Below are 16,978 nucleotides of genomic sequence, written 5' to 3' on the forward strand. Positions count from 1 at the left end.
CACATTTGGGCAAACAAGCTGTTTTATTACTTCTTTTAAAGCTAGAGTGCTCAAAAATGATGTAAAAATTTAAATACCTGGCTTGGACATTTCCGGTTCTTTTTCCAAGCCTTAGCTATGGGTGAAACTGTTTTGGGCTATGAAGATGGATTAGGGCATCTTGCAACTCATGATACATTTGGTTCAGCTTAGTTCTCGTGTCCTGAGCAGACAGACTGACAACTAAAACTCATCAGTTTTATTTTCAACATACTTTAACATGGATTCTGTCCCTTAGGCTGAGCTCCAGATCTTCCTCAGCACCTCACACTCTCTCTCATTGGCGTGTTCCAACTCCAACTTAATATTAGAGTGAACAAGGGCCTTAGATTCTTCCAGTACAATTTGATTATATGAGGCAAGCTCCTTAATTTGAATCATAACCTCTTGGGTGAAAGTTCCACTCAAAAATACCCGAGACACCAGGCCTTTGGCACATGCCTCCCGTGCTGTCAGCTTTCGCCCAGCAAATAACATTTCATTGGCAGATGCTTTACCCATCATTTTTTGAAATGTAATAGTTGAACAGCCATCTGGACTCTGTCCAAAGGTCGTATAAGGGGTTTGGAACCAAGCCTTTTCATTAGCCCACACGAGATCACAAAGAGGCAGGATGGATGCACCTAGTCCAATGGCAGGGCCATTGACTGACACAACAATAGGCTTTTTAAATTGAATAAAAGTATTCACAAAGTTCTTGATGGTATCCACCATTTCAAGGCTTGCTCTGTTTCTGTTGTTCCTTAAGTGCTTCACAAAGTACCCAAAATCAAGACCGCAGCAAAAGACACTTCCAGCTGCACTGAACAGCACGAGCTTGCTCTCATCCACAGCAGCATTATTAAGAGCATTAACTATTTCTTTAATTACTTCTGTATTCAGTGCATTTCTTTCTGTGGATCTAATTGATAGCACTATCTGGGTGAATCCATCCTCTTTCTTCACTACAATGTCTCTGTATGTGCTGGCACTTTCTGTTAGCTTTATGGTAAAGTACATCTTCTTGATGAAAGGCTGGTCTCTGCTGTCATCAGTAATATTTCTTTGCCCATCTTTCACTCTTGGAACTGAGGTATGCATGTCTGTTGTTCCATTGGCTGCTAATGGGTCTATTAATACCACTATACCTTTTTGGGTAGCTGAACCTGTGGCCATTGAAGCAGTAACTGAGCCAGACATCTGCGACATTGGTGGGTGTATCTGAGTCTTGTTCTCTATTCCAGGCTGTTCTGCACCAGGACGTGACAAATGGTCCTGGAGGAGTTTCCCTTCTGTCACCTTGAAGACCACCGTGTCCTGCTGATCTGCTGCAATAGGGTACAGTTTCTCGAGTTTCTGAAAGTCACTCACAATTTTCTGGTCGTTAAAGGGGCTTTCCGGTGCAAGGGTCTTGATAGTTGAATTTATTATCTCCATATTCTGTGTGTCAGAGAGAAGTGAAGCTGCCTTTCTCCTAACGGTCTTGCTGGCAGCAAATAACTTGTTGTTTTTGGACCTGTAGTGTTTATCAGTCACTTGCGTTTTAGGAGAGTTCTTAGAATAGCTCGCTTTTGTAGATCTAGAAGTTCTTCTGGCATTGTTTGAAAAAATTCTACTGGTTCTAGTCCATGTCAGTTTTTTCTCTTTTTCAGTCTGTCGTCTATTAAAATCAAGTATACATTTTTCACAGTTCCTGAGGTGCTGCTCTGGTTCCCAAGTGTCATCCTGTTGGTCATAACCTTTCCACCGAATCAAATAGTCTGTATTCCCATTTTTATCTCGTCTTTTGTCAACAATACTTTCAACCTCAAACTCCTGGGAAGCCATGAGGAAAGACACAGGATTGGAGCAGTTGCTGTACCAACTTTGTTTCAGTTGTGTCTCCACATAGCCACTCCTTTCTGCCTCCAGTTCTTCACCAGGTTCTGCATATGGATGAACCTCTTCTATTTCATCACCACTGGTGTAGTGAAAATTGTGTGAAATAGCAGCTATGCTATGGTGCATGACAGCTTGCCCAGTAGCCTCAGGTGAGAGTAGCTAAATCCACAGCCACAACCTTCTGGTGTAGAACAGAAAGCTTTGTCCCTGCCTGTTACTCTTTTGTGTTTGTTTGTTTAATTGTGGTTGCTATGATGATTGTATGGAAGATTCTAATCTTATAACATTTTTAAAGTTACACTATCTTGCCTTCAGTAACATACAAAACCTTTACTCCTGTATAATGTACCTCCACTATTTCACTTATTGAGTCCTCAAAATTATACCTTTATTCAGTTTTTGTCAAAAACACAAATTAGAGGTAGTTTTTTTTATTAAATATATTTGTGTTTTAAGGTACGTGGAGAACAACTTGTGGAGGTGCATGTTGTTAATTGTTTTTTTTTTTTCTTTTTGAGATGGAGTCTCACCCTGTCACCCAGGCTGGAGTGCAGTGGTGCAATCTTGGCTCATTGAAGGCTCCATCTCCCGGATTCATGCCATTCTCCTGTGTCAGCCTCCCAAGTAGCTGAGACTACAGGCGCCTGCCACCTTGCCTGTCTAATTTTTTGTATTCTTAGTAGAGACTGGGTTTCACCGTGTTAGCCATTATTGTCTCGATCTCCTGACTTCGTGATCCACGCACCTCAACCTCCCAAAGTGCTGGGATTACAGGCATGAGCCACCGTGCCTGGCCAAATATTATATCTTATATATTTGTACATGTATTTATCTTTACCTTAACCTTTGTTTGTTCATACTGCTTTTGAGTGTCTGTCCATTCTACCCTGAAGTACTCCATAAGACATTTCTTAAAGGGTAGTCTACTTGTAAAGGGTGCCAGCTTTCATGTGAGAATGTCATAATGTGTCACTCACCTTCGATAGACAATTTGGTGGATTATAAGATTTAGGTTTGACAGTTTTTTCTGACATCACTTGGAACATATTAGTCTACTGCGTTCTATCATCTTAGTTTTCAGATGAGTAATCTACTGCTTTTCAGTGGTTATTCAGATAAGCGATTCACTGGCTATTTTTAGGGTCCCTTTTACATGACTAGCTACTTCCTCTCCTTCCTTCGAAAATCCTCAGGATTCTCTTTGTATTTGTTTTAGACAGTTTAATTATCAGGTAAGTTTTAGTTTGTTTCTTTGAGTTTTTTCTACTTGGAGTCTGTTGAGCTTCTTGGGTGCTTATATATTGTCTTAAATTGTTGCATTCTTTATGACTATTTTGTTAAATAGTCTCCATGATCTTTTGTCTCTTCCTTCGAACTTCCAGAATGCATATGTATGGCTCCTTGATGGTGTCCGTCAGGTTTCTAGGCCGTATCAATCTGCCTTGCCCCTTTTCAGATTCTGTTGGTGACCACTCTATGGTTGACTGCCCCCAAGGTTGGGTATCACAGTGTGAGGACAGTTTGTCAGTTGGTCTCACAAGGCTGATGCATCCCATAGCTCAATTCCCAGACTTAAATCATTGTGGTCTCATTAGTCCACTACAATCTAGAAATCTCTAAATGTGAGGTATCACACAGAGTTCTTTGTCTCATGGCCAAGAAAATTAAAGAGGACAGATGCAAAAAGGTTGAATCAAAACTTTTATAAGTGAAAGTAAAAAAACTCTTCACAGTGGGGGTGGAATGTGAGTGGTTTACCTACTATAAGACTGTGCTTTACAGTTTCTAACGGCAGAGAAATAAAGGAATGTACTTAGTGTTCTTGGGGTAAGGGTTATTCGGCTTGGCCCTGAAACTTGGCCTTGGATTCACCTGGAGCTGAAGTGATGATTTGTAGAAGCTACAAGTCTCTGCCTTGGAACTTGGCCCTGGACCAAGAAAGGAGCTGAAGTGACAGCTTGGCCTGAGATCTTGGGCTGGGACCCATCAAAGGATGAAGTAATGTCTCATGGTCACAATAATTAAGGAGGCTGGATGTTGCAAAGTTCAAGTAGGATCTAAAGTAACACAACAGCCATCTGGACTCTGTCCAGATGTCATATAAGGGGTTTGAAACCAAGCCTTTTCATTAGCTCAGAAGAAATCACAAAGAGGCAGTGTGGATGCACCTATTCCAAAGGATGGGCCACTGACTGATACAAAAATAGGCTTTTAAAATTGATTGAAATTGTTCACAAATTTTTTGATGGTGTTCACCATTTCAAGGCTTGTTCTGTTTCTGTCCTTCCTTAAATACTTCAGAAAGTACCCAAAATCGAGACCACAGCAAAGGACACTTCCACCTGCACTGAACAGCACAAGCTTGCTCCCACCCACAGCAGTCCTATTCAGAGCATTAACCATTTCTTTAATTACTTCTATATTCAGGGCAATTTTTTATGTCGATCTAGTTTATAGCAACATCTGGGTGAATCTGTACTCTTTCTTCACCGCAATGTATCTGTATGTGCTGACATTTTCTGTTAGCCCTCCGGTGAATTACATCTTCTTGATAAAAGGCTGGTCTCTGCCATTGTCAGTAACATTTCTTTGCCCAACTTTCACTCCTGCAACTGATGTATGCATGTCTGTTTCTCGATTGGCTGCTAATAGGCCCATTAATACCACTATACCTTTTTTGGTAGCTGAGTCTGCAGCCATGGAAGCAGTAACTGAGCCAGACTTCTGAGAAAATAGTGGGTGAATCTGGGTCTTGTTCTCTATTCCACACTATCCTGCCCTGGGATCTGATAAAGCCCTGATGAGCATCCCTTCCTCCTCCTTGAAGACCACTGTATCCTGCTGATTTGCTGCAATAGGGTCCAGATTCTTGAGTTTCTGAATGCCACTCACTGTGTTCTTGTTGTGAATAGGGCTGTAAGGGGCAAGTGTCTTTCCTGATAGTTGAATATAGTAGCTCCATATTCTTTGGGTCAGACAGATGTGACCCTGGATTACTGCCAACATTCTGGCTGGCAGCTCATAACTGGCTGCTTTTGAATTTGTGGTGTTGGTCACACACTAGAGTTTTAGGAGCATTCTTAGAAAAGTTGGGCTTGGTAGATATACAAGTTCATCTTCTGGTATTGTTTGAAAAAGTTCTAGTTGTTCTAGTCCATGCCATTTTATTTATTTTTTCTGTTTTTTAGTCTGTCATCTGTTAAAGTCATATATGCATTTTTCCCCAGTGCTGCTCTGGTTCCCAAGTGTCATACTGTTTCTTCCTAAGCTTTCCAACACCAAATTTTATTTATTTTTCTTTTTTTTTAGACAAAGTCTTGAGCTATCACTCAGGCAGGAGTACAGTGGCACAGTTGCACAATCTCGGCTCACTGCAACCTCCGCGTCCTGGGTTCATGTGATTCTCCCGCCTCAGCCTCCTGAGTAGATGAGATTACAGGGGCCTGCCACCACACCTGGCTAACTTTATGATTTTTAGTGGAAACAGGTTTTCACTGTATTAGCCAGGATGGTCTCAATCTCCTGAACTCGTGATCTGCCCGCCCCAGCCTTGCAAAGTGCTGGGATTACAGGTTCACACCTGTAATCCACTTCTTTCTGCCTCCAGTTCTTCACCAGGTTCTGCATATGGATGAGCCTATTCTATTTCATCGCCACTGGTGTAGCGAAAGTTGTTTGAAATAGCAGCTATACCATGTGCTTTAGGCTCTCCACACTTACGCCCTGGTGGGACAGCTTGGGCTTTGTCTCATGGTACATGATAGCTGGCTTGGTAGCCTCAAATGAGAGTAGCTAAATCCACATCTCCTACTTTCTGGCATGGTACAGAAAGCTTTATACCTGCCTGTTATTCTTTTTCTTTTTTAATTGTCATTGATACTGTGATTACATTGAATATTCTAAAGCTATTCCACTTTTAAGGTTATACTAGCTTACTTTCAATAACACACAAATCCCTTAACTCTGTATAACTTCACCCCAATGATTTCCTTATTGAGTTCTCAAAATCATGCCTTTATGTATTGTAGATCAAAAACACGAGTTAGTTATAGTATTTTTATTAAATATATTTGTGTTTTAAATTACATGGGAAACAAATTGTGGAGGTGTGCGCTGTTATTCTTTATATTGTATAATATCTTACATGTTTATATTTACCGTAATATATATTCATTCATACGGCTCTTTATTGTCTGTACATTTTACTGTGAAGTATCCCATAAGGCATTTTTTAAAAAGATAGTCTACTGGTAAAATGTCCCAGCTTTTATCTGGAAATGTCATGATTTCTCCCTCATTTATAAGGGACAATGTTTTGAACATAAGATTTCTGTTCAAAAGTTTCTTCTTACATCATTTGCAATACGTTAATCTATTGCTTTCTGCCCTCTGAGTTTTCAGATAAGATTGCTGATTAGTTTTGAGGGTTCTTGGAACATTACTAGCCACTTCTTTTGTTGCTTTCAAGATTTTCTCCATCTTTCTTTCAAAGGGTTTAATTATCATATAATTTGAGTTTGTTTCTTTGAGTTTCTCTTACTTGGAGTCTGTTGCGTTTGACATTCTTTACCATTATTGCTTCTAAATAGTCTTCCTGATTCTTTTTGTCACCCTTTGAAATTCCAGTATGCATAATATGGCTGCTTGATAGTGTTCCACAGCATTTTAGGCTTTGTTCTCATTACTTTACTTTTTCTTCTATCATTTCTTAACTTAATAATATTAACACCCTTTCTTTGGTTTGCTGATAGTGTGTTCTTCCCCCAGCTCAAGTCTGCTTTTAAATATCTGTAGTCAATATTTTTTTTACTTTTATCTCTAGACACTTTTAGATTTTAAAATAATTTTACTTTTTTTATTAAATTTGTTCACAACTTTTTGTGCTTCTTTTGTTTCTTCTATTAGCTGACTCTGAAACTTAATTCTAAATATTATGTTTTAGTAAGACCACCATTTGGGCTGTCTAACAAAAGTTTCAGATCATAATTTCTTTTTAATTCTTAAAATGAGCCATATTTCTCGATTTCACTGTACAGTTTATCTCTAGATATCTTTAGGTTTTAAAATAATTTTACTCTTTGGATTAATAATTTTTGTTCATAATTGTTTGTGCTTCTTTGTTTATTCTATTAGCTTATTAAGTATCTAAATTTTAAATATTACATTTTAGTAAGGCTGCCATTTGGGATGTCAAAAAAAGCTTATTTTTTCGTAGTTTTTTTTGTAGTTGTTCTTAAAATAAGAGATACTTCCCTATTTCACTCTGTAGTTTGTGATTTTGCCGGGGATGAAAAAGAGCATTTAAATTTTAAAGTGCTGTAACTTTGAAAATAAGATTTTCTACTTCTATGGTTTGGTAGCGTTTTGTTTATTCATTACATAGGCCCTTTCCCTCCTATAAATCAGCTGTACTGAGCTTCTTCTGGGGTCTTTTTTGAGGCACATTGCTTTGGGGCACGTATCGTTAAAACCACATTTCATTTTACACATATATATATGTGTATATATATATATACACACACACACACATATATGTGTACGTGTTATATGATTAATATATATGATATATCAGGTATATAATATATCAGATATATAATATACAATATATAATATATGATATGTATATATAATATATAATATATGATATATAATATATAGTATATATAATACATGTATTATATATAATATATGACATATATGATATATAATATATATTAATTATGTATTATATATAATTATATATGATATTATGTATAATATTATATTACATATTATAAATGATATTATATATGTCTATATTATATATAATTTAATGATATATAATATATAATATGTTATATTATATATGATTATATATGATTTATATATGATTAATAATATATATATGATTAGTTTTGAAAGTTTTAGTTTACAAATGTCTTCAGAGAAAAAGAAGAACAATCAGGAAAAAAATAATTTTGCTTTTTATATCTACTGAAAGTTCGTTGCACAGAGGGACAAAGAGCCTGCATAATGTTTAGGGAATAAAACAATGACTATTCACCTCTGTCGGGACCTCCATAAGCAGAAGCAGCAATCGGCAAGTGAGTCCTCCTGAGATGTGGAGGACAGAGTCCCTTCTCTTTACCATGGCTCTTGTAAGCTGCTCCAGAAATATTTGGAAGGCAGCATCCCACAGTGGTGGTTAATAAAGAATAAGTAGCTGCTGCTGATCTGGGCTACAAAATTGATAAAATTAAATTTTTATTTACTTTGCAAATCTTTTTTTGGAAGCTGTAAAACTTCATGTAGACTCAGAATTCTATAGTAATTGCATCATACTAATCCTTCCACTGAATCTATTGTATACTTGAACAGACGGATATACAGTGATCTGTTGTACATTGCATAACTTTCCCAGAATCTTCTATCATTTTACTTTGTCTTATTTGTCTTTACACCTAAAGTATGCCTCACATAGAAGTCACAAATGTGACTCCTTCGTTTAAGGGTACACTTGCAACAATGTTTGCCTTTTTAAGCAAGAGCTCATATTTACAGTTCTTACAAGTAAAATGTTACATACTCTGACATTGACTTACATGTTTTCCATACGCTCTTTCTTCCGCTTGATCCTGAATTTATTTTTTGCTCGTTTAAAAAATTTGGCTAATTTTTAAAAACCTTCTGTTGTATTTTTTTGTATTACAATTAGGTGTATTTGGGATTCCAATTATTATTGAAAACTTAAAATAGCCTACTGTGAACAATACTAACTTGTGTGAATAATTTAGTGTTTAATGTCGACAATATAAAAATACACTGCTCTTGTAATTTTCCATCCTTCTCAATTTATATTATTGCCTGTGATTATATCTGTCCACACAGACTGTTCATTAACAGTTAAGTTTTCCAGGGTTGAAATAGTAATAGCATTTTTCTTATAGAGAAGCCTTAGTCACAATTTCCTTTAGCTTTCCTTTACCCAGACATGTTTGCTTGAATTTCATTTTACCAGTTATATATTTCAGGTTTGATAGCATTTTTCTGTTAAAACTTGGATATCCCACCACCTTCTGACTTCATGGTTTCAGCTGAACAATCATTTGTTATTTTAATCAAGACCTTCTTGTACTTTGCAAATTGCTATTCCTTATCTGCTTTTACAATTTTCTTTGTTTTGGCTCTTGGCTGCCTATAATGTTTTCTGATGTGGCTATCATTGACTATATTGTGGTTAAAGATTTTTGTCCTCTTTCAGATTGAGATTTTTAAGTTCAGGAAATATTCAGCCACTTTTGCCTTACAAATTTTTGGCTTCTGTTAAGCTTCATTTATAAGATGTCCATATTGCATGTACCGGTATACCTCATGGTGTTCTATTTATTCTTTTTTTTTTAAATTTTTTTTAAAATTTTAATCTTCAGACTGGGTTTTTTCAGTTTTTATTCCTTCAGATTGAATGAATATTTACCTGCTCAAATGTGCTGTTAAACCACTTTAATATAGACTTTACTTCGGTAGTTATCCCATTTTTTTTACGGGTTCTTTTGTAATTTGTCTCACTGATGCCCTCATGTTATTCTTTCATCATTTGTCTATCATTTCTCTTTAGCCCTACTTAAGACTGCTGTTTTTAGTTCTTTGTCTATAAAATTTGGGACACACTTAATTCCTGCATTTAGTTTACATTGTTCATAACTTTCTGTTTGTTTTTGTGTTTCTGCTTTTCAGAAAACAATATTTGAAATGTCATAATGTGCTAACACTGAAAGTTACCTCTGTATTTGAAACGTCATAATGTGCTAACTCTGAATGCTTTTTGTTATTTCTGAAATGCAATGTGTTAGTTATTAAAAGCTTAGCTTGCATTTCATTGGCACTTTGAATAAGAGCAATATGAAAACTATCACTTTTCAGTACAGGGTATGTATTAACATTCTCCTTTAACTCTCAGCGGGATTGTTTACCTTTCTCTCCTAACATTCACTTTCTCACTCTGAAGCTACAGATAAACTTGAGGGTTAAAGTATATTGTTTCACATTTCTTTTAGAATGTTACTGTTGTAAAAATATGCATGTTTTTCTAAGTGCTTCAGTATGTTAAACTGCTTTTGAATATTCAGATTTTTACAAATACTAATCTCTCTAACTTTTGTTCCTGTTTATCCTTAGCCTAGTGTAAAAAATAACAGTATTTTTGGTACTCAGCAACTTAAATATTTGTGACAAATACCTGGAATTTCCAACCAAGAGTGGCTTCTGAGTTAGGCAAAGGAGAAATAAATGTTTATTTTATCAAATTTTCTTATGTCCTCTAGAAAGACTAGGAAAAAAAAAAAAAAAAAAACAATTTAGCACATAAAGGCTTCTTTGCTTTTTCCAGGAGCAGGAATCAAGTCCTCATTTTGATAGTGTGGATTTCAATTCTGAAGGTTTCATTTGTGCCTAGGAGGTGATATAACAATACTTAAAGAAAAAAAAGTTACCATTTTATAATTGTCTTTCTTCATTAAATGTTTACTTGGTTGATATAAACTATTGGTTTTCAGGGTCCAGACTGTCTTTGATGGTTTGAACCTTTTTTTTTCATTTTTTGGAATGTTTTGAAACTGCCATCCCTGCAGTTTTGCTTTTATTTTTGTCTATAAATCACTGTTTTCAAATTTCAGAGTTTATGGTTATTTATGAGGTTTATGTTTTGTCTCTTGTTTAAAATACTTAAAGTGAATGTTACAATTCCAATTTTGAATCCCAGAGGTTAGGTTTTTGTTTTAATGGTTATGCTACAAAGTTTTTCTTTTTTTTAAGTGAAATTATCAATTTTGTAGAAAATGTATGAGGTAAGATTCTCCGTTATAAAGTACAGTTTGATTTTTGTAAAGCAAATATACGGTAAGTGGCTTACAAAGTGACTTTCAAATAAATATCTAAAGAAAATAATAAGAAAATAACGTAAGCATGCAGCAAGATCAATAGGTACAATGATTCCTGGTGGAAGCTGGTATAAATTTTTTTTTAAAAATCCGGCTACCTGTGGCTGCAGCAGACTGTAGAAGGTGAAAATTATAGAGTATAAGCCCATAGAGGTAACAGACAGTCCATGTGATTGTCTGGGGTTTTTATAGGTCCGCAGATTTTACTTTAGGTTTCACTCTAACCCTGGTTCATGACTGAAAGTGGTATTGGTAAGGTTCTTACTAGCATCTATTGCTGAGAGGTTAGAAATGCTGCTAAATATACTAAAATCTTGAGTGTCATGCACCTTTGAGAAGTTAACAGTGTTGAAACATCTGTTGATAAAATTATTTTTAGTAGTTCACATTTGTAACTCTTTGATATTGCAGTTTGAAGATTTCTTAACTCCAACTTTTGTTTCCATAAAGCAGAAGGATTTGAAAAAGTGTATATAATTTCCATTGATTCAACTTGGGTAAACATTAATAAAGTAAGGTCAGTTCAGTTAATCCATGATTAGAAATTAAACAATACATTTTCTATTTCTCTGTTTTTCCTTCCAATTACTTTTTCAACATTTTTGTAATACATGAATGTCAAAAAATAACACCTTTGTCAGCCTCTGTTTTGGAGGTACCAAGGGAGAAAAGTCATTGAATGGCATTTGGGATAGAGCTGATCTTTAGTACAGTTGAAAGGCATCAATAATACACGTGCATACAGGTGCATTGGCGCACTATATTATGGATACACATTGTGCATTCAGAAAGCACAATGTGTATCCATAATATAGTCATGAATGATCCCAGTCATAATATAGTCAAGAATGATCCTAGGATGTTACAATAAGTGAGCCAAATGAAAGCAAAGTTTTCAAGGGTTATAGCTGGGGTTAGAGGATTTTCAATTTTGCTAAAGTTATTTAGTAGAACCAACGCTCATTTATCTCCTACATTTTAAAAAAAAATTTGATAGAAGTTTTCATAGTGGGAATCTTTGATCAGAATTATTTGTTCTCTGCCTCGTTCGAACATAATAAAATAGTGCATTCACAAGAAAAGCCTATTAGACAGTAAGAGAAAACAAAAATCAATGAATGAGGAAACTGATATAATAGGAACAATTTCTAAAAATATTAAGATAAATCCAAAAGGAGGTGAATTTCTACAATGGAAAATCTTTTTCATTTGAATCAAAAATTTGTTTCAGAACGTAAGCAACTAGCAGCCACCTGGTAATTATCCACATTTACACTGCTTCCTTAGTTCCCTCTTAGCACCTGAGCTGTAGGCTCTCTTGTTGATGTTAGGGCCTTCTCCACTTGGCAGAACTCCTACCCATATAGGGCTTGCTTTTTCTCCCAGATTAATAAAATGCCATTGAATACCTCAAAGGAAAAGGCAAGATTAATTTTTTTTTTTTTTTTTTTTGCTTAATATACTAAAAGAGAGCTCTGCTGTTAAGACACATTCTTGGAACAATGCGGAGAGTGTGAAATTGAGGCACTGGAGACATTAAGTGGTGTACAGAAGCTGGCACTATTTGTAGAAACAAAGCTGTTCAGGTAAAGCTTGTAGTGAAAGAGGAATATTCATTGAAGCCTGTGACTGACCTGATTTTTCAAAGTGCTGGCACTCTTTTATTATTATTACTGTTACTATTACTATTACTACCTGTAACAGTTTTTTCACTGAGGGAGCTAGGCTTTATAGATTATGTAAATTTAAACGTGATGTTCATGGGTACATTTTACAATGATTACAGAACCAGTATTTACTAAAAATATCTGAAAGTTTAAATTGTCATTTTCTAAGAAGACATAATACACCTTTGTTTTTAAAGAAATGAAGGGTATTTACTAATTGGTAGCCATTTGTTAAATAATTCCTCTGATATATGTTCTAGAGACTTGGAAGTAAGTAAATAGAAAAATAAGTACTTTAAAAGTTTATTTGTTTGTTTGTTTGTTTTGTTTGTTTGTTTGTTTTTTCACATAGATGGGTATGGACCACTGAAGCACGTATGCACATGTTTATATATGTCAGGATTTTTTCTATGAAATTAGTTTACAATGTCACCATCGAACAAGCTGACTTATTAAAAGAAGGCTTACAGTTTTAGTATTTATTAAAAGAATGCTTTTTGATTGTATCCTAGGGATAGTGATCAGCTCAAGACCTGAAGGAAGAAGATGGGTGACTTCTCCATTTCCAACTGTGGTACCGCGTTCATCTCACTGGGGAGTGTTATCAAGTGGCCGCAGGGTAGTGGATGCAGTGCACGGAGTATGACTCAAAGCAAGGTGAGACATCACCTCACCCGGGAAGCAAAAGGGGTCAGGGAATTCCCTTTCCTAGTCAAAGAAAGGTGTGACAGACGGCACCTGAAAGATCAAGTCACTCCCACCCTAATACTGCCCTTTTCCAACGGTCTTAGCAAATGGCACACCTGAACATTATATCCTGTGAATCGGTTGGAGGATCCTTTGCCCACAGAGCCTCACTGATTGCTAGCATAGCAGCCTGAGATCAAACTGCAAGGTGGAAGTGAGGCTGAGGGAGGGGCGCCCACCATTGCTGAGGCTTGAGCAGGTAAAGGAAGGGGCTGGGAAGGTCAAACTGGGTGGAGCCCCCTGCAGCTGAAGGAAGCCTGCTTGCCTCTGTAGATTCCACCTGTGGGGGCAGGGTATAGCCAAACAAAAGGCAGCAGAAACCTCTGCAGAGTTAAATGTCCCTGTCTGACAGCATGGAGGAGAGTAGTGTTTCTCCCAGCACACAGCTGGATATCTGAGATCGGACAGACTGCCTCCCCAGGTTGGTCCTGGATCCCCAAGTAGCCTAACTGGGAGGCACCCATCAGTAGGGGCAGAATGACAGCTCACATGGCCGGGTAATTCCCTGAGACAAAACTTCCAGAGGAATGATCAGGCAGCAACATTTGCTGTTCACCAATATCTGTTGTTCTGCAGCCTCCGCTGCTGATACCCAGGGAAACAGGGTCTGGAGTGGACCTCCAGCAAACTCCAACAGACCTACAGCTGAGGGTCCTGACTGTTAGAAGGAAAATTAACAAACAGAAAGAATATCCACACCAAAACCCCATCTGTACATCACCATCATCAAAGACCTAAGATAGTTAAAACCACAAAGACGGGGACAAAATAGAGCAGAAAAAATGGAAGCTCTAAAAATCAGAGCACCTCTCCTCCTCCAAAAGAACACAACTCCTCACCAGCAATGGAACAAAGCTGGATGAAGAATGCCCTGGACGAGTTGAGAGAAGAAGGCTTCAGATGATCAAACTACTCTGGGTTAAAGGAGGAAGTTCAAACCCATGACAAAGAAGTTAAAAACCTTGGAAATAATTAGAGGAATGGGTAACCAGAATAACCAATACAGAGAAGTCCTTAAAGGATGAGATGGAGCTGAAAACCAAAGCACAAGATCTACTTGAGGAAGGCACAAGCGTCAGTAGCTAATTCAATCAACTGGGAGAAAGGGTATTAGTGATGGAAAATCACACAAATGGAATGAAGTGAGAAGACAAGTTTAGAGATAAAAGAATAAAAAAAAAAGGGAACAAAGGCTCCAAGAAATATGGGACTATGTGAAAAGACCAAATCTATGTCTGATTGGTGTACCTGAAAGTGACATGGAGAATGGAACAAAGATGGAAATCTCTCTGCAGAATATTATCCAGGAGAACTTCCTCAATCTAACAAAGGATTCCAACATTCAAATTCAGGAAACACAGAGAACACCACAAAGATACTCCTTGAGAAGGGCAACTCCAAGACACATAATTTTCAGATTCGCCAAAGTTGAAATGAGGGGAAAAAAATGTTAAGGGCAGCCAGTGAGAAAGGTCGGGTTACCCACAAAGGGAAGCCCATCAGGCTAACAACTGATCTCTCAGCAGAAAGTGTACGAGCCAGAAGAGAGTGGGTGCCAATATTAAACATTCTTGAAGAAAATAATTTTCAATCTAGAATTTTATATCCGGCCAAACTAAGCTTCATAAGTGAAAGAGAAACAAAATCCTTTATGGACAAGCAAACGCTGGAAGATTTTGTCATCATCAGGCCTGCCCTAAAAGAGCTCCTGAAGGAAGTGCTAAACGTGGAAAGGAACAATTGGTACCAGCCACTGTCATTACATGCCAAATTTGAAGGCCATCGAGGCTAGGAAGAAACTGCATCAATGAATGAGCAAAATAATCAGCTAACATCATAATGACAAGAGCAGATTCACACATAACAATATTAACCTTAAATGTAAATGGGCTGAATGCTCCAATTAAAAGATGCAGACTGGCAAGTTGAATAAAGAGTCAAGACCATCAGTGTGCTGTATTCAGGAAACCCATCTCACGTGCAGAGACACACGTAGGCTCAAAATAAAGGGATGGAGGAAGATCTACCAAGCAAATGGAAACCAAAAAAAAGGCAGGGGTTGCAATCCGAGTCCTGATAAAACAGACTTTAAACCAACAAAGATCAAAAGAGACACAGAAGGCCATTACATAATGGTAAAGCAATCCATTCAACAAGAAGAGCTAACTATCCTAAATATATATCCACCCAAAACAGGAGCACCCAGATTCATAAAGCAAGTCCTGAGTGACCTACAAAGATACTTATAATCACACACCATAATTGGAGACTGTAACACTACACTGTCAACATTAGACAGATCAACAAGACAAAAAGTTCACAAGGATATCCAGGAATTGAACTCAGCTCGGCACCAAGTGGACCTAATAGACATCTACAGAATTCTTCATCCCAAGTCAACAGAATATACATTCTTTTCAGCACCACGTATCACACCTATTCCAAAATTTACCACATAGTTGGAACAAAAGCATGCCTCAGCACATGTAAAGGAACAGAAATTATAGCAAACTGTCTCTCAGAGCACGGTGCAATCAAACTAGAGCTCAGGATTAGGAGACTCACTCAAAACCGCTACACTACATGGAAACTGAGCAACCGGTTCCTAAATGACTACTGGGTACACAGCAAAATGAAGGAAGAAATAAAGATGTTCTTTGAAACCAACAACATCAGGGACAAAACATACCAGAATATCTGGGACACATTCAAAGCAGTGTGAAGAGGTAAATTTATAGCACTAACTTCCCACAATAGAAAGCAGGAAATATCTAAGAGTCACATCCTAATATCACAATTAAAAGAACTAGAGAAGCAATACCAAACATATTCAAAAGCTAGCAGAAGGCAAGAAATAACTATGCTCAGAGCAGAACTGAAGGAGATAGAGACACTAAAAACCCTTCAAAAAATCAGTTCATCCAGGAGCTGTTTTTTTTGAAAACATCAACAAAATTGACAGACCACTAGCAAGACTAATACAGAAGAAAAGATAGAAGAATCAAATAGATGCAACAAAAAGTGTAAAGGGAATATGATCACTAATCCCACAGAAATACAAACTACCATCCGAGAGTACTATAAACACCTCTATGCAAATAAACTTGAAAATCTAGAAGAGATGGATAAATTCGTCAACACATACAACCTCCCAAGTCTAAACCAGGAAGAAGTTGAATCTCTTAATAGACCAATAACAGTCTCTGAAATTGAGGAAATAATTAATAGCTATACAACCAAAAAAATTCCAGGACCAGATGGATTCACAGCTGAATTCTACCAGAGGTGCAAGGAAGAGCTGGTACCATTCCTTCTGAAACTATTCCAATCAATAGAAAAAGAGGGAATCCTCTCTAAGTCATTTTAGGAGGCCAGCATCATCCTGACACTGAAGCCTGGCAGAGACACAACAAAAAAAGCAAAATTTAGACCAATATCAATGATGAACATCGATGCAAAAATCCTCAACCAAATACTGACAAACAGAATCCAGCAGCACATCAAAAACCTCATCCACCATGATCAAGTGGGCTTTCTCCCTGGGATGCAAGGCTGGTTCAACATACAAAAATCAATAAATGTAATCCAGCATATAAACAGAAGAAACGACAGAAACCACATGATTATCTCAATAGATGAAGGAAAGGCCTTTGACAAAATTCAACAATCCTGCATGCTAAAAAATCTCAATAAATTAGGTATTGATGGGACGTATCTCGAAATAATAAGAGCTATCTATGACAGACCAAG

At 36.9% G+C, this 16,978-nt stretch overlaps 1 protein-coding gene across 1 annotated transcript; it reads right to left on the minus strand.

Annotated features, from left to right (window-relative positions):
• Positions 1-273: 273 nt before the first annotated feature.
• Positions 274-1,845, minus strand: LOC129025896 (testis-specific chromodomain protein Y 1-like). Its single transcript, XM_054473453.1, has one exon. The coding sequence runs from the start codon at positions 1,843-1,845 to the stop codon at positions 274-276; it is 1,572 nt and encodes a 523-aa protein (XP_054329428.1).
• Positions 1,846-16,978: the final 15,133 nt, after the last annotated feature.

Source organism: Pongo pygmaeus, chromosome Y (assembly GCF_028885625.2).
Source record: "Pongo pygmaeus isolate AG05252 chromosome Y, NHGRI_mPonPyg2-v2.0_pri, whole genome shotgun sequence".
Classification (NCBI taxonomy): domain Eukaryota; kingdom Metazoa; phylum Chordata; class Mammalia; order Primates; family Hominidae; genus Pongo; species Pongo pygmaeus.